Source organism: Pongo abelii, chromosome X (assembly GCF_028885655.2).
Source record: "Pongo abelii isolate AG06213 chromosome X, NHGRI_mPonAbe1-v2.0_pri, whole genome shotgun sequence".
NCBI classification, from domain to species: domain Eukaryota; kingdom Metazoa; phylum Chordata; class Mammalia; order Primates; family Hominidae; genus Pongo; species Pongo abelii.
In genome coordinates this window covers 45,428,626-45,447,723 of record NC_072008.2, presented here as the reverse complement: position 1 = coordinate 45,447,723, position 19,098 = coordinate 45,428,626, and the positions used below count along the sequence as shown (strand labels likewise).

The 19,098-nt window shown below is 44.0% G+C and overlaps 1 protein-coding gene across 1 annotated transcript in view; it reads left to right on the top strand.

Moving 5' to 3' along the window:
• The window catches only part of DIPK2B (divergent protein kinase domain 2B), a 49,701-nt gene extending 46,951 nt beyond the window's left edge, over positions 1-2,750 (top strand). The window contains exons 4-5 of the mRNA XM_002831562.3: positions 206-494; positions 2,410-2,750. Coding sequence (XP_002831608.1) covers positions 206-494; positions 2,410-2,750 — 630 coding nt within the window. The remainder of the gene's footprint in view (positions 1-205; positions 495-2,409) is intronic.
• Positions 2,751-19,098: the final 16,348 nt, after the last annotated feature.

The window sequence follows — 19,098 nt, the reverse complement described above, 5'->3', positions numbered from 1 at the left end:
GATAGATAGATAGAGGTAGATAGAGACAGATAGAGATGGTTAGAGATAGATAGATGATAGAGATAGATAGATGATAGATAGATAGATTGATTGATAGATAGATAGATAGATAGATAGATAGATAGATAGATAGATAGATATAATAGACAGATAGAGAGCTGTCACCAGATTTTTCTCTCTAATCCTCCTCCTTCTGGCTTGGCAGATCTTCCCTGGGGCTGAGGGATGGCCGCTGCCCAAGTACCTGGGCTCCTGTGGCAGATTCCTCGTCAGCACCAGCACCAGACCGCTACAGGAATTCTATGATGCACCCCCAGATCAGGCAGCCGACCTTGCCTACCAGCTCCTGGGTGTCCTGGAGTCTTTGAGGAGCAACGATTTGAACTATTTCTTCTACTTCACCCACATTGATGCAGGCATGTTCGGCGTCTTTAACAACGGGCATCTGTTCATCCGGGATGCCAGTGCAGTGGGCGTCATCGACAAGCAGGAAGGTACTCAGCATGGGCCTGGCTGAGCAGCTGTCAGAGGGAAAGTCAGGGTGACAGGAGCTAGGGAGGGGTGGCCAGGGGTCACGGTATTGGGCCTTTCCCATCTCTGCATGTCATAGTGAGAGCCACTCAAGTTCAAAGAATGTTAGATTTCATGTAAAATGTCCCTCACTCCTATTTGAATTTCTACTCTAACTCCATCTCCAAAGGGGAAGTGGATTTGACCTTGTCCATGAGAAGCATTGTGCATAGTGGCACAGCCCCAGCCGCACCGTCCCAGGGCAGTGCTGTTGTGCAATTGGGTCTGTGTGGCCCAGGGACCTGCCTTGCCCCTCCTTTCTCTCTCTCTCTCTCTCTTTCTAACTCTCTCTCTCTTTCTTTCTCTCTCTCCTCTCTCTCTCTCTCTCTCTCTCTCTCTCTCTCACACACACACACACACACACACACAACTTTGGGTCCATCTCCCACTCAGAGTCTTTCTCATCAGATGCTTTTACCCTTTTTCTAAAACTTAAATATCAGGCTGATTCACTGGTATATTTTGCAATCCATTTTGGCACAATTGCTCTTTATAAAGTTTTCAAAGTAAAAAAGCATGGAACCGAATGAGGTGGATGACTGAATCGTGTTTCTCACTATGTGTAAAGTTTCATTCAGGGTTCTAGAACCCTTCGAACACCCTAATCTCTAATGCTGACCAAATTTTCTGAGCCCAATAAGAGGACAAAGGATTTTATTTTCCAATTTCTGATTTTGTTTGCATGCAAAAGCCTACAAAAATAGACAAATTAAACCACACTCATTTATTTCCTGATTTGCCTTTATTAAGAAGAATCAAATTAGAAGAAATGAGGCTGATTCCAGAGTATTCTGGATATGTAAATCATGAAACGTCAGTCACACTACAACTCATTGAATACATATTCGGGATTACTTGTTTTTTCTCCTAACTTTGCATTTTATTTTGTTTTTCATTTTTGTTTTTGTTTTTGAGACAGAGTCTCACTCTGTCACCCAGGCTGGAGTGCAGTGGTGCAATCTTGGCTCACTGCAACCTGCGCCTCCTGGGTTCAAGCGATTCTCCTGCCTCAGCCCCATGAGTAGCTGGAATTACAGGCGCCTGTCACCACACCCAGCTAATTTTTGTATTTTTAGTACAGACGGGGTTTCGCCATGTTGGCCAGGCTGGTCTCGAACTCCTGACCTCAGGAGATCCGCCCATCTCAGCCTCCCAAAGGGCTGGGATTACAGGTGTGAGTCGCCGCGTCCGGCCCTCACTTTGCATTTTAAAGGCGCAAATGAAACCAGTCCTAATAATTTCCTGAGTTCCCTAATTTAGTAATAATGAGAGTCTAACAATATGGATGTGATCTCTACAATTATCAGCCTAACTTCTGGTAGGGGTAAGTGGGTTTTCCATGCCCAGGCCTCACTCTATTGTAGCAGAGTGGATTCTTTCCACGTGGTCCCTGAGTCCTAAATCTCCTGGTGACAGGGAAATGCTAGGAGACTATACTAGTTCACCCAGTAATTTTTTTTTTTTTTTTTTTTTTTAGACAGCGTTTCGCTCTGTTGCCCAGGCTGGAGTGCAGTGGTGCAATCTTGGCTCCCTGCAACCTCTGCCTCCCAGGTTCAAGCGATTCTCCAGCCTCAGCCTCCTGAGTAGCTGGGATTACAGATGCACACCACCACACCCGGCTAATTTTTGTATTTTTAGTAGAGATGAAGTTTCACCGTATTGGCCAGGCTGGTCTGGAACTCCTGACCTCAAGTGATCTGCCCGCCTCAGCCTCCCAAAGTGCTGGGATTACAGGCGTGAGCCACCGCGCCCGGCTCCACCCAGCAATTCTAATTAGTGGTGCCCTCCCTCAAGGAGCACAGGTGGCAGGGTGTGTAATATTTCCCATTTCTTTTCTAGGCAGCCAAGAAGCCACCAGGGCAGGAGAGAATAAAGACATTTTTAGCTGCCTGGTTTCCGGCTGCCAGGCCCAGCTGCCCTCCTGCGAAAGCATCTCTGAGAAGCAGAGCCTGGTGCTGGTGTGTCAGAAGTTGCTGCCTCGACTTCTCCAGGGGAGGTTCCCCTCCCCACTGCAAGATGACATAGACTCCGTCCTTGCTCAGTGTGGGGACAGCATCCGCCCAGACCCAGAAGTCCTTGGGGCTGCCAGCCAGCTGAAAGACATCTTGAGGCCCCTGAGAACGTGTGACTCCAGATTTGCCTATCGTTACCCAGATTGCAAATATAACGATAAGTTCTGAAGGGCTGGTGTCTAGCTGGCCTTGGGGACAACACGCTTGGCTCTCCATTCTCCCAGTCGGGTTGCTGCAAGGTAGAAAGAAGCAGCTCTTTTTTAAAGATGAGAAGAAAGGCACACTCATTTCTTAGGGACTGAGAGGGGAGTTGTGAGATACCATGTGGCTGTCTCTGCTGGCTGGGACGTCCTGGCAAAGCCCGGGGTGGGTATCAGGAGACCTGGGTATGGATGCTCACTCAATGTCTTTGAGCCTCAGTTTCCTCTATTCTCTACCAGACTCTCCTGAGGTCTTGGGACACATGCTCACCACCTCCATCCCAGGTGGTTACAAAGTGTGTTCTGGAAAAGCACAGAGGCGGGGAGCATGAGAAAGAGCCACTCAGGTCAGGAGGATGGAGTGGAGGGAAGGCAGGGAAAGGACAGGCTCCCTGTCACTACCACTTTAGACTCGGACAAGAGGGGCCCCCTTCCTGTTCCCTGTGGCCCTGCATCACTCCCTACACCATCGCGGGATGAGGAGACTGCAGGCCAAGGGGACATGCCTGCCACCACCTAGAGCCTGGTACCTGAGGCTCCATACACCTGCGCATGGGGCTTCTCGTGGTGTGGGAAGAAGCCAGGGGTAAGAAGATAAGGGGGGCCGGCGGGGGACCAATGTGTTAGCCCAAGTGCTCCAAGAATATGTGTCAAGATAGAGTGAATGGAACAAAGATTTGTTAGGGGAAATGCTTGTGTGTAAGGAAAGAAGGAGGGAGCCGGAGAAGATTGGGAGGACCAGTAAGTCGAGCTGCAAGCTGAGCCCCGGTGAAGGAGAGAATGTCCGGCAGGAGCTTGCTAAGCTCAAAATCAAAGAAAGGTTCAGTAAGGCTGTCAGGGTGTCCTCAAGGCAAAGGCAGCCATCAGAAGAGCCCCGTGTCTCCCACAAATAGACCCCGTTAGCATCCCTGCTGCACTCAGTGGTTGGCAGAAACAGCAAAGATAGATTTCAGCGCACAGCAGCAGGGGTCCCTGGACAGCCCCGCTCCCTAGAGCAGGAGATCTTGAGTGGGAGAACATTCTTGTTGTGGCCACAGCTGAGGCCCTGGACCAGCTCTCTCTACACCGCATGCTCTGAGTTGGGACTCTAAGGAGTCTAGGAAATTTCATTCAAACTTGGCCTTACAGGTCAACTCATCAGAAAAATATTTTTTTCAAGGTCAACCAATAGAACATACTTTATTCAACAGTTTGTTAATTTGCTTTTTAAATATTTAGCCACATGGTATGTGGGCTTCCATGTACACTCTTGCCCTGGCCCCTGAAACATAAGCAGGGGGCTCTTCTGTACATTTGCCCAGCTTCCCTGCCAGCCTTTAACCCCAGGAACCTCTCAGTCTACCTCCTCTTTTCTACCTCTGAATCCCTACCTTTAAAGTCAGAACAGGCCAGGCACGGTGGCTCACACCTGTAATCCCAGCACTTTGGGAGGCTGAGGTGGGTGGATCACTTGACATCAGTAGTTCAAGATGAGCCTGGCCAACATGGTGAAACCCCATCTCTACTAAAAATACAAAAATTAGCCAGGCGTGGTGGTGGGCGCCTGTAATCCCAGCTACTCGGGAGGCTGAGGCAGGAGAATCGCTTGAACCCAGGAGGCAGAGTTTGCAGTCAGCCAAGATCATGCCACTGTACTCCAGCCTGGATGACAGAGTGAGACTCCGTCTCAAAATAAATAAATGAAAATAAAGTCAGAACACCTGGCTTAACAGGCCTCACTGTGCAGATGAGGAAACTGAGGCCCAGGGAGGAAGAGCGATCTGCGGAGATATTTCCAGAACCCCTGCAAGCTGAGCCCCAGTGAAGGAGAGAAGGTCCAGTAGGAGCTTGCTAAGCTCAAAATCGAAGAAAGGTTCAGCAAGGCTGTCAGGGTGTCCTCAAAGCAAAGGCAGCCATCAGAGGAGCCCCGTTGCTATTAGGAGGCTCCTATTGCCCTCCCCTTCAGCCTCTGACTTTCACCTGTGCTACCCAATTCTGGTACCCTTCACTCCCATTCAAAAATGGACCCCAGAAAAGCCTTATTTTGTGGAGTACCTGGTTCCCTTTTGGGTTTGTCTCTTGACTGCTACAGGCACTGCCCCAGGGCAACCATGACAGTGAAGACGACTGGCCAAGCTTGTGGACTGGCCAGCAAGCTTGGGCTGCCTGAGACGCTTTGAAATGGCTGCCTTCTGGCTTGGTCTGGAGGGTGAAGACTGACCACCCTTCCCACCTGCACAGTCACAGTCCCTCTCCTGCTGCCCTGACTGCAGCTGTCCTCCCAGCTGGCCACCTGACCAGAGACCAGGAGAGAGGCCACAGCCTCCAGACCCTCCAGAGTCCCACGGAGGAAGAAGACTTACCAGAGAGACCCTCTGATGTATGAGCCAGGCCCCAGCCCTTCTCCCTGCGTCCAGGTGTGTTTCCCCCGCAAAATGCCTCCACACAATGAGTGACTTTGGCCCTGCGTGGGCCATCATGTGATCTGAGGTAACCCTCGAATCCCTCCACCACACATCTGTCCACCTGCACGGGTTCAAGGTGAGCACTTGCCCCCTTCTCTCCTCCAGACCAGTCGCCTGAAACTCTGAGCAACATTCCTTCAAAACCATCATGTAACCCTTGGTGATGCTGAGTCCAGACAGGAAATGCAGACTTGGGACCCACCTGTATCAGCAGAAAGAGACCTTGTGCCCCATTTGTCCGAGTCCCAGAACGGAGCAAATGAGAAAACCGGCAAGCTGTCGCCCGAGGAGCTGTAGGGAGATTGGTTTTTAGTATAAATTACAACAAAATTTTGTGTATGTGTACAGCTGTGTTCACATCCACAGTGTAAGCTGTGATATGGTTTGGATGTTTGTCCCCTCCAAATCTCATGTTGAAATGTGATCCCCAGCATTGGAGGTAGGGCCTGGTGGGAGGTGACTGGGTGATGGGGGAAGTTGCCTCATGAATGACTTTGTGCCCTCCTGGAAGTGATGAGTGAGTTCTCCCTGAGCTCACTCAAGATCTGGTTGTTTAAAAGAGTGTGGCACGTCCCTCCCCCAACTCTCCCTCTGACTCCTGCTCTCACCATGTGACACACCTGCTCCCCCTTCGCCTTCCACCATGATTGGAAGCTTCCTGAGGCCCTTACCAGAAGCAGATTCCAGCCCCACACTTCCTGTACCACCTGCAGAACCATAAACCAAAATAAAGCTCTTTTCTTTATCCATTACCCAGCCTCAAGTATTTCTTTATAGTAATACAAAATGGCTTAATGCAAGCTGAGTGCTAAGGAGAGCAGGGCAGATGTCAGGCAGGCCCTACATACGCTTAGGAGTGGTCTAGAAATAATCCCCCAGCTAGTGGCTTTTCCTAGGTTCAGGAGATCACAGAGTCCTTTTCTCATACACCTTCACGACAGAGCAGATGTTCTTGTCAACATGCCTGAAGACCACAGGCCCCACTCAGCTGCCTTCAGGGAACATTTCCCCCCTCCCCCCAGCCACCTGCTAACCCTCCCCCACCCACCATGTGGTGGACACAGAGCTGAGCCACCCAGCTCTCTCTTCAAGAAACAATGCTCTTCCCAGCGTGGCGTGGTTGGCACACAGCATTAAGCCATCAGGTCCCTCGGGCTCTGCCTCAGCCACACAGAGTGGCTTCACTCGAGGTCACACCCTTCCTAGGGCATATCTAGACCCAGTGACTAGGCATGGAGAGGTGTGAAGGCCCAGCAATTTTGGCCCATTGAGCAACAACTCTAACAGGCAATTCTCCTTCCAGAACTCCCCACCAAGCTGATCAAGACTCATGAGCCTACCTCACAGTTTAACGTCCCTCTGCCCATCCTGCTTCCTCTGCATTCTTCCTTTCTTTCTTTCTTTTCTTTTTTCTTTTTCTTTTTCTTTTCTTTTTTTTTTTTGTGAGACAGGATCTCACTCTGTTGCTAAGGCTGGAGTGCAGTGGCGCGATCTCGGCTCATAGTAGCCTCTGCCTCCTAGGTTCAAAAGATTCTCATGCCTCAGCCTCCTGAGTAGCTGGGGTTACAGGTATGTGCCACCACTCCCAGCTGATTTTTGTTTTTGTGTTTTTTGTTTTTTGTTTTAGGTAGAGATGGGGTTTCAACATGTTGGCCAGGCTGGTCTCAAACTCCTGGCCTCAAGAGTTCCCCATAGCAACCAGAGCAGATGCTGGGAAATTTCTTGCTGAGGATAATGACTGAGTTCTTTAGCCGTTTTCACTTGGAGTACTTCATACACCATACTGGCCTTACATGGGATAGAACCACTTCCTCAGGAACTGTGCCTTCCCTTCAATAGCCAGGAGACAGGAGAATCAACACTCCAGTGACTTCAGGTAGAACGAAATTATGTGTTGTGTATTCTCAGTCCCCTGGAATTTGATTCGAGGCGTTAGGGTATTTTTCTGAATTATGTCAGCCATTGTCTTTAAGCCCGCAGGAAAGGCTACATTGGCACCTGGTGCAAAATGAAAGCGTGAGGTCCCTTGTCCAACAATTATTAAGAATCGCAAGACAAGATAGCAGAACATTAAACCAAGCTCAAGCCGCCTGTGAATGCATTGGTTGCAGGTCCGCGAAGCTGACCCTGGGTGCCTGTAAATACTAATTCTCCCTACTCTTGGCGTAGAGTGTTCTCAGCATTTGCTGGGGTCTCATTTGACCTCCACATCCCAGGGGAGTAGGTGTGGGACTAGCAGCAATATATAAAATATTTAGGCAGGGCATGGTGGCTCACGCCTGTAATCCCAGCATTTTGGGAGGCTGAGGCAGGAGGATCACCTGAGGTCCGGAGTTCATGACCAGGCTGGCCAACATGGTGAAGCCCTGCCTCTACTAAAAATACAAAAATTAGCCAGGCTTGGTGGCACCTGCCTGTAATCCCAGCTACTCAGGAGGCTGAGACATGAGCATCGCTTGAACCCGGGAGGCGGAGGCTGTGGTGAGATCGCGCCACTGCACTCCAGCCTGGGCGACAGAGTGAGACTTCATCTCAAAAAAAAAAAATTAAAATAAAATAAAAATAACCACCATGGGGCAAAGGAACTGACCTTTGAAAACAGACTCCACCAGCCGCAGCCATCAGGAGAGCCAAACCACAGCCCTGCAGGCAAGATCTCCTTTTCAAACAAGGAAAGTGATTTCAGTGATTTGCACGAAATGACAATTTTTAGGTCTCCTGCTTTCCCAGTCCTCCCCTGTAGCATCTGACTTCTGCCTATAAGTGATTCCATGAGCCTGAACATTTCTTCTGGAGTTAAAATAAATACTTTGTTAGATGTGTGTTCTTTTTTGGAAAGATCTAGAGCTCTGGAATCAGACAGACCTAGTATCAAATCATGACTTTGCTGGTTACTGTGTAATTTTGGGCAGGTTACTTAGTCTTTCTGAGCCTCCATTTACCCATCCGTAAAACGTGGAGAAAAAGATTTATCCTTTCTGAGTCATTATCCTGTGTAAATAATATAATGTCCCTCAAGAGCCCGGCACACATGGGAGGTCGATATTTGAAGGCAAATGTAGGGAAAGAGCAGAGGGTCTCCCCCGGCAGAAAGGGTTCCTGGCCCAGCCAAGGCAAGCGCAGCAGCATCTTGGGAGGGACTCTGGTCCCCACCCCAAGCCTCTGCTTCTGCTCAGAGGAGCCACCAGGAAGCCTCAGGCTGCTAGACAGTCTGACTGGGGCCATTTTTCTTCCTCCCTCAGCCAGATTCTGGGTGGATCATGAATGGCAGCAGAGCAGCCACTAACCTTAGCTCCCCAGCCCAGCCCTCAGCCAGGCTCAGAAGGGGATCCTCTTTAAGCAGGTAATGTTGGGGGCCTGAAGAAGTCCATCCATGCTCAGTACATGAAGAGAAACGAGGAATGCAGTTTGGCCCGCTGAAAACCACAGCCTCACTGCCAGTTCATGATGATGTGACTTTTCTGCCCACCTTGGGGCCTGTTGCTCACATATATTGGCACAGATGAGCTCACATGCTCACAGGCACACAAGTATACTCTCTGCTCTGTCCACACTCTTTTTTTTTTTTTGGCGACAGGGCTTTGTCCAAGCTGGAGTGCAGTGGTGGCACCATGCCTGGCTAATTTTTAAAAATTTTTTTGTAGAGGCAACAGGGTCTCACTCTATTGCCCAGGCTGGTCTCAAATTCTTTGGCTGAAGCAATCTTCTTGCCTTGGCCTCCCTAAGTATTGGAATTACAGACGTGAGCCATAGCACCCGGCCATGTCTGCCTCTCTTTATGACATTGTTGAAAGACGGTCGTGGGCTGTGTGGGAGGGTCAACACACAGGAAGGGGCCATGGCATTTGCAGATATAATGACCCTTCAAAAAGGCAACTTAGGTGCAGCAAACCACCATGGCACATGTATACCTATGTAACAAACCTGCACATTCTGCACATGTATCCCAGAACTTAAAGTATAATTTAAAAAAAAAAAGGCAACTTAGGCCAGGCATGGTGGCTCACACCCATAATCCTAGCACTTTGGGAGGCCACGGCGGGAGAATCACTTGAGCCCAGAGTTCGAGACTAGCCTGGGTACTATAGTGAGACCCTATCTCTACCAAAAAAAAAAAAAAAAAAATTAGCAAGGCGTGGTGGTGCATGTGCCTGAAATCCCAGCTCCTCAGGAGGCTGAAGCAGGAGGATCCCTTGAGCCTGGGAGGTTGACACTGCAATGAGCTGTGATTGCACCACTGCACTCCAGCCTGGAGCCTGGGTGACAGAACAAGACCTTGTCTCTAAAAATAAAAAATGAAAAAAAGGTAACAAAGTAATCGACTGGCAAAGGTAGGCTAGGCAGCCTGTGCAAGTGGCCCACCCATTACAGCTCTTTTAGAATCAAATAAGGAGACAGGAACACTCCTGTCCCAGTCAAGTGACCAGGGAATAGTGTCAGTCCTGGACAATGACTCTAGAGGGAGTGTGCCATTGCAGAGGGAGCATTGGCTCTGGAAGCAGACACGTGTGCCTTCAGATCCCGCACCGGTCCCTCTTCAAAAGTCAGTGCTTCAAAGTTGTTTATTGCTATGGTGTTCATTGCAATTGAGTAATGAATAAGCAAATATTTGCAATGAATAAGCAAAGTTATTCCTTGTAACTGCAAAATATTGGGACCAACCTATATGCCTGTACATAGGAGAGTGGTTGAAAAAACTACAGTTCATCTACACAATGGAGGGCTGTGCAGCTGTACAAATGAATGAGGAAAAGCTCTATGACCTGATAGGAAATGAATTGCAGGATACAGTGCTAAGTGAGGGGGAGAAAAGCAAAACGCAAAAGCATATTTACAGGATGTTACCTTTCATATAAAAAAGAAGGGGATATAAGAAATCATTTAGGCCAGGCACAGTGGCTCACACCTGTAATCCCAGCACTTTGGGAGGCCGAGGCAGGTGGATCACTTGAGGTTAGGAGTTCGAGACCAGGCTGCCCAATAAGACGAAACCCCATCTCTACTAAAAATACAAAAAGTACCCAGGCATGGTGGCTCCAGCCTGTAATCCCAGCTACTCGGGAGGCTGAGGCAGGAGAATTGTTTGAACCCAGGAGGCAGAGGTTGCAGTGAGCCAAGATCGTGCCACTGCACTCCAGCCTGGGTGACAGTGAGACCCCGTCTCAAAAAATAAATAAATAAATAAATCATTTATATATCTGCTCATTTGTAATGCTCTGGATTGGATGCTGTCAGGGAGTGGGGGTAATTCTATGCTTGAATATATCAATAAATCTTATCTATAGGACAGGAGAAATGAAGCATGGCTAAAGCTCTAATTAGTACAGTCACAGCAGTCATTCCTATTCTCATACTAACCAGGATAAGGGGATGTTTCGGTAATTTCTGTTTGAACAATGTTCACATTGTTGTTTGTGTTCAGACAAGAGTACAGAGTGGCCTTGTTTTGTCTTGATCTATCTTGGTCACAGAGCAGCTTTGTTTGATGGCGTTCTGAGAAATTGTTTATGTTCAAAGAGACCACAAAGGCCAAGCTACAAGGGCCAAGCCAGCTCTGAGTGACACCGAGGGTAAGGCCTAACTGATAATGCCAAGCCAGTTCCCAGCTGGCATGAGCTGCTTTTCTCTTTCTCAGTGGGACAACTGGTGAAATTTGAATAAAGTCTATAAGATTAGTAAATAGCATTTTATCAGTGTTAATTTCTTAGTTTCAATCATTGTACTATGATTATGTAAGGTGTTAAGATGAAGGGAAGTTGGCCGGGAGCAGTGGCTCATGCCTGTAATCCCAACATTTTGAGAGGCCGAGGCAGGAGGATCCCCTGAGCCCAGAAATGCAAGACCAGCCTGGACAGCATAACAAAACCCCATCTCTATTTGAATTAAAAAAAAAAAAAAAAGAGGAGAAGTTGGGTGAAAGGTATAAAGGAACTCTGTATACTATTCTGGAACTTTTTTGTAAGTCTAAAATTCTTCCAAAATAAAAATTAAAAAAAAAACTCAGTGCATGAAGTGGAAGAGGTTGACTTTTATATCCGGGCCATGCTGTATAAAACCAAATGCATATCTCAAAACACTAAAGCATTACCTGTGTGACAAGATGGTCCCGACAACACATAGAAATTGAGTAGGATTAAAAGGAAGATTCCAGGCTCCCATTTAGGTCTTATTCTAGGGTAATTCTCCTTGAGTAGATTCATCACTGCCTCGTTTTCACTGTTATTGCTCTTTCTCTGCCTTTCTTTTATTTAATTTGCCCAAGTGAATATGCCCATGCTAGAACCAGGACTACCCCTATCACCCTGGAAAGCAACAGAGACCTGGGGCTTCCACACGCTCACTTCCAATTCCTTCCCTTCTACACACAGACTACAGTGCCTCTTGTAGACAGGACATCGAGAATGAGTTGAAACTCACCCCACACCCCACCTCGGCCCATTTAGCTGAATCTGACTTTCTGCCTCCTGCCCATACCTGTAGCTTCTCTCTGAAAAAATCATCCTTTAAAGAGACTTGTGCCAAGCTGAGTTTATATTCCTCTTGTCAAAATAACAAATATTTTAATATTTCATTTGTGCAAGGGATCCTATGCAAGGCAGGCAAAAATTCAGGAAAAGAGGCAAGTCATGGAAACTTGGTGAGAATATAATCCTATTGAAAAGCAATTTGGCAAAGTTCATCAAGAGCCTCAAAAAGGATGGCACACTCTACCCAGTAATTCCACTTCTGGGATGCTATCCAAAGGAAGTCATCAAGAATGCAGAGAGATTTATGCACAGACTGGCTGCTAAAAATCATGGATTGAACACTTGTAACCCCTACTAAAATGAAAGTAAGTGGAATTTTTAATAGGCATAAACTACAAGACAGGGGAAAATGAGAGAGGAGAAAAATAGAAACACAATTTTGAAAGCTGGAAAGCAAATAACTTAGCAGGACCAAAAAAACTAAATCCTAAACTGGCAGCAAAGAATGCTGAGAACCAACCTGATTTATACCACAAAATCCCTCAAAAGGTTAAGGAATTGATGGCACTAGATCCCTCAGGAAATGAGGGGGAAGAGGTAGCTGAAATATGGATGAAGTTTAAAAGGCTGTTCTAAGCAGTTGGATCCGGTTTGATCTCCCTACTCCTCCTAGCCAGGTAATGGTCCTCCAAGACCAACAAAAGATTAGAGGCTCCTTTCCTAGAGAGAGTCAATCAAAGGTCTTTAGGGATAATAAGGAGATATCAGGGTGGCAAGTCACACTGCAAACTAGGGGATCAAGGACTTGTGTGCACATTGGCTGTGGGCTCCCCATCTTCACCTGCACTGGCAGCCGGGCCTTCACCTCCAGGCAGGAGAACGGAAGAGAGAGCCCCCAGGGTAAAGAGCAAAAGAAGCCCCTCATCAGAAGCCCCTCAACCACCCCTCATACCCAGCCAGGTCCTCACGGGGAAGGTCACAGCTAGCAAACCCCACTGGCTGTCCAGAACATTCAGTCATCTTTTTAATTTCCCACTCCTTTTATTTTCTGGGGTTTTTCCCCCCTCTAACATTATTTCGAAATAATTTCAGGCCTTTAGAAAAGTTGAAGGAAAAATACAAATCCATATTCCCAATTGTTTGCTTCTTTCTTGTGTTTGCTTTATCATTCCCTCCCCTCCTCCATCTCTCTCTCCCTCCACGTATGTTCCTCCTCATGCTCTCACCCAACCACCCTGCCCAACTCCCACCCATTTTTTTCTGAGCCATTTTAAAGAAGTGACAGACGTGCGCCTAAATACTTCAGAGTATATATCCTAAAAACCAAATATAGTCTTACCTAACCAGTATGATTATCAGAATTAGGAAATGAATATTGATACAATGCTATTATCTAACTACAACCTGTTGAAAGATAAATTTTAGACAAATTAAATTTCATAGAGTTTAACTGAGCAAACAACAATTTGAGAATCAGGCAGCACCAGAACCAGAATAGGTTCAGAGCAACTCCAGAGTTGCCATATGGTTGGATAACATTTATGGATAGAAAAAGGAAAGTGTGGTAGAGAAAACGGAAGTGAGATACAGAAACAACTAGATTGGTTACAGCTCGGTGTTTGCCTTATTTGCATAGGCTTAAACAGTTGGCCACCTGTGATTGGCTGAAACTCAGCTGCTGTGATTGGTTGAGACTCGGGCTACTTGTTACAAGAGTACAGTCTGTTTACACATCCAGTTAGGTTACAGTTCACTGTGTACAGAGAAACCTTTAGGCAAAACCTAAATTGCTGGGTGTGGTGGCTCATGCCTGTAATCCCAGTACTTTGGGAGGCCGAGGCAGGCAGATCAGTTGAGGCCAGGAGTTTGAGACCAGCTTGGCCAGCAGGGCAAAACCCCATCTCTACTAAAAATACAAAAATTAGCCGGGTGTGGCAGCACATGCCTGTAGTCCCAGCTACTTGGGAGGCTGAGGCAGGAGGATGGCTTCATCCCTGGAGGTGGAAGTTGCAGTGAGCCGAGATTGTGCCACTGCACTCCAGCCTGGGTGACAGAGTGAACATAAACTACGTAAGGAGGCAGCTTTAGACTAAACTTAATTTAACAAGCCCTTATTTAAATTTGGGCAATTTCACCAATAGTTTCCTTCATAGAAATTGTTTTTTCCTGGCCCAGGATCACATATTGCATTTAATTATTGTGTCTCTCTAGTCTCTCTCTCTTTAATCTAGAATAGTTTCTCAGTCCTAACAGAAGACATTTGAGGTCAGTTTGTCCCATTTTTGGTGATGTTCACTTGGTTAAGCTGAGGTCTGCTAGGTTTCTCCACTTAAAGTTAATACATAACTGAAGAGAAAATACTTTGAGACTCTGTAAATATCCTGTATTCATCAAACTTCCACCCATTCATTTTAACATCATTGATGATTCTTGCCTGAATCAATTATTACTATGATGTCACAAAATGGTGCTTTTCTATTACTCCTTCTACATTTATTAGTTGACATTCTTTTGTTAAAAAAAAAAACTTTTCCTTTCTCCTACTTAGTTATTTATTAATACATTTATATAAGTATGGAGTAGCGGATTCTTATTTTACTTGATGGATTATAATATATTCTTACCATTTATTTAGATGCTCCAAATTTTCCCATGTTTGACCAGTGGTAAAACTCCCAGAAAGTAGAGCAAAAAGTCAGTCTAAAAGCAAGAGGAAAAAAAATAATTACAGAATTAGTCCAAATAGTAGGAGCTCCAAACACACACACACAGTGACAAACACACACAGACACAGATGTGTACATGAACACAGACACCACAAAGTGACAGAGGCACACACACAAAGACACATAAACATCAAAGACACGCACAGACACACATAAACACAGAGATACAAATGTACAGACACACACACAGAAGGAAATAATCAACAAGAAAATTTGATTTACTATAATTAAAGGCCATTAGTGTTTCCATTGGAAGGACTTTTGGAATGCCCATCACAATAAATATGGCGGGGACTGGAGGGGTGTCAAAAACACCAGAAGCCAGAAGACAATGACTTCAAAATTCTGAAGGAAAATTATTTTCAACCTTGAATTTACTTTTCCAAGCAAACTATCAATCAATTTTATATCTATGCTAACTATCAATTTCAGACGTCTAAGTTCGCAAATACTTTTGTTTTCAAGCATCCTGTCTTAGGAAGGATTGATAAGGATATTGGAAGATATGCTCTATCAAAAGAGTGCAGTAGGCCAGGTGCGGTGGCTCATGCCTGTAATCCCAACACTTTGGGAGGCCGAGGCAGGCGGATCACCTGAGGTTGGGAGTTCGACACCAACCTGACCAACATGGAGAAACCCCATCTCTACGAAAAATACAAAATTAGCTGGGCGTGGTGGTGCATGCCTGTAATCCCACCTACTCAGGAGGCTGAGGCAAGGCAATCACTTGAACTCGGGAGGGGGAGGTTGCAGTGAGCCGAGATCATGCCGTTACACTCCAGCATAGGCAACAAGAGTGAAACTCTGTCTCAAAATAAAAAAAATAAAAAAAAAAAAGTGTGCAGTAGACCAAGATAAAGGACACCCGAGTTGTAGGAAACAAGGGCTCCAACACAGGAGAGGGGAATGGGATCCTAGGAGACAGCTGTGTACCAAGCATGGGCCCACCCCGTCCACAGGGGAGCAGGTCAGAAGGCTTCAAGAACCATTCCTTCAGAAAGATGAAACCGTTAAAAACCCAATATATCTGAATGCTTGTTTATTTTTTTGTTGGTTTGCTATAGAGACAGGGTCTAGTCTAGCTCTGTCTCCCATGCTAAAGTACAGTGGTGTGATCATAGCTCACTGTAACCTCAAACTCTTAGGCTCAAAGGATCCTCCTGCCTCAGTCTCCTGAGTAGCTGGGACTACAGGCACACACCATCAGGCCCAACTAATTTTTTAATTTTTCATAGAGATGTAGTCTTGCTCTGTTGCCCAGGCTGGCCTCAAGCAATCCTCCCACACCAGCCTTCCAAAGTGCTGTGATTATAGGCGTGAACTATGCCTGACTTATGTCTGACTTTTTTGAGAGAAGATTTAGACAACTAGTGAAGAATTTGGATTTGAACTCATGATAAATACATAGAAAACCAAGTAAGGCACTAACAACACAATTAAGAACCTCTGAGAAACAAAAATATATGCAGGAAAGAAAAAGTGGGCCTTGTGGACCTCATGGCCCAGCTTTGAATGGTGTTGACATAACCATAGTTATTTAAACACAAAATACTGATTTAACCAAATAATGATATATTGATATTGGGAGTATGGGAAGGATGTGCATGGGAAGAGGGGGCCAGGAAGAAGAAAAATAAAGCAAAGCAAATCATCTTCCATGGGGAGATTCAATAGACAATGCCTACAATGGAAAAAAATTGAGAAGTTTCCATTCAAACCCGTTATTTAGAAAAGTGGCAGTAAGTATGCAACGTAATTAGCTAAAAGATGCCGTGTGGCAAGGCAAATGGTGAAGGAGAGATGAGAGATTGCTGGGTTTTGTAACAAACACTGCAGATCCGTATGTCTCTCCAGACTATATATTATCTATAACTTTGCTAAAAAACATTTGTAAATGCAACACTAAAAATTTTTCAAATAAAATAAACAGGAGATTTATGCATTGAAATTATAATTACATCATTATTTTAGATAACAAAGAGTTGTATATAATTTACATACCCAAGAGTGGAGAAATGGCTAAGCAATTATAGTGGTATCCACACAATTATATATACAACTAAATTAAAATACTTCTTATAGAGAAGTTATAATGCAATAAGAAAATGCTTATGACCAAATGCTAAATGAAACCAACAGGTCACAAAATGTTCTACAGATGTCAAGCTCTTTTTGTTTTTCTTTCTTGTGTTTGGCTTCTTTTTTTTCAATAAATAGTTTTGCACAGAAATAAGACTGGAAGTAAAGATACCAAAACATTAACAGTGGTTGGATTTAGATCATGTGGCTTTTGATTCTTTAAAAATTATTTTTACTCTTCTGTCTTTAACAAGTATTCTTTTGGAGCATATTATATATATGTGTGTGTGTGTGTGTGTGTGCATGTATATATATATATAAATATATATATATAAAAAATAAATATATATAAAAATATATAAATATATAAATATATAAATATATATTATATATAAATATATAAAAATATATATAAATATAAATATATATAAAATATATATAAATATATAAATATATATAAATATATATAAATAAATATATATAAATATATAAATATATAAATAAATATATAATATATAAATATATAAAAATAAATATAAATATATAAATATATAATATATATAAATATATATAAATATATAATATATAAATATATATAAAAATATATAAATATATAATATATAAAAATATATATAAATATATAAAATATATATATAAAAATATATAAATATATAATATATAAATATATATAATATATAAATATATAAATATATATAATATATAAATATATAAATATATATAATATATAAATATATATAATATATATATAAATATATATATATAGAGAGAGAGAGAGAGAGAGAGAGAAAGAGAAGAGACAAGGTATTGCTTTGTTGACTGGGCTGGTCTCATACTTCTGGACTTACATGATCCTCCCGCCTCAACCTCCCAAAGTTCTGGGATTACAAACATGAGCCACTGCACCCAGCCAAAAAATATTTTTTGTTTATTATATATTAATAATATTAATATGTTTATTATTTAAAAATAACATGGTCTAAGAAAACAATGAAAATCATCCAGGTGTATTGCTTTTATTATGAAAAAAAAAAGACATTTTTGAAGCGTGGGAATTTCTCCATTGTGAGAAAAAAGCAGCCATACTCGCGACAGTTTGGCCAATGAAGACTTGACTGAGGCCTTAGCCTTGACGTTGAGACTGACTTCATCTAAGGCAGCAATATTACTATTTTTTCAAACTGAGATAAAACCTGATAGAATTGTTGTGCATGCCTTCATAATGGCTAAATATGAAAAAAAAAGTCTGAAGCAGTTTTGACATTTATTTTCAAGTCCTAGGAACTAAAAAAAAAACCCAACAACACAAAGTTTCAGAAAAATTTCAGAAACTGGGTAACTAACAATGAAAGCTGGAAAAAATGATTTTCACATTGATCATTCGTTTTGTTTTACTTGCTTCAGTCTTAAATCTGCAGCTTGCTTTTCCTGGATTTCCATTTGATAGTGTGCTGCTTCTCAGAGTCATGACCTATGTATTATTAGTCCATTTTCACTCTGCTGATAAAGACATACCTGAGACTGGGTAATTTATAAAGAAAAAGAGGTTTAATGGACTCACAGTTCCACGTGGCTGAAGAGGCCTCACAATCATGGCTGAAGGCAAAAGGCATGTCTTACATGGTGGCAGACAAGAGAATGAGAGCCAAATGAAAGGGGAAACCCCTTATAAAATCATCAGATCTCATGAGATTTATTCACTACCATGAGAACAGTGTGGGGGAAACCACCCCCATGATTCAATTATCTCCCACCAGGTCCCTCCCACAACACGTGGAAATTATGGGAGCTACAATTCAAGATGAAATTTGAGTGGAGACACAGCCTGATCATATCAACTTGTATGGGGAACCAGAGTTTATATCACCTTCGTGTATTCATAGAAAAGGAGGAGGGGGCAAGACTGATATATATAAGTAATTTTTGTTTAGGTTGCATATGGACAATTTTTGCTTACTGTTCTATTAAGAGTAATTGTCCACACAGATGTCCACAATAGAGTTTTTCATGGATAGATGCATGAAAAATACATGTTGAATGCATGAAATGGGAGAGAAGGAGGAAAAAACAGAGGGAGAGAGAAATCCGACTTGCCATCACACCATCAGGACCAACAGGAGGAATCAAACAGAAGCAGGGACAACTCTAGGCTGAATGAAAGGGAACAAATGATGTCTGCTCATTGAACATGTAGCTCACTGTAGACGGAGCAACCAGGCAACACAACAGTGTTAGTGGGAGCTGGGAATGTGGCAGGATAGAGGAAAGGGGAGGGGAGAAAAATCGAGAGCTGTGTTCACAATAATTTCTTCCTCATCTATGGTTTAGAAAATCAGAAGAGCCAAGTCCTCTGAGAATAAGACACTGCACCCAATACAGAACTCAGCTGTGGTTTTGGGAGATATTCTGGCCCTTCATTAAAGCAATCTCAGCCTCCAACTACTATTTCTTTGTCTTTTTTTAAGTTGCCATTTTTCCTCCCTGTTTGGCAGCAAATCTGTGGGATTAATGCCCACTCTGTTGTGCTCTGGAAACTGTTTCAGCCAGCTCTGTGATGCTCCTGAAGCAGCTGCCAGGAAGTT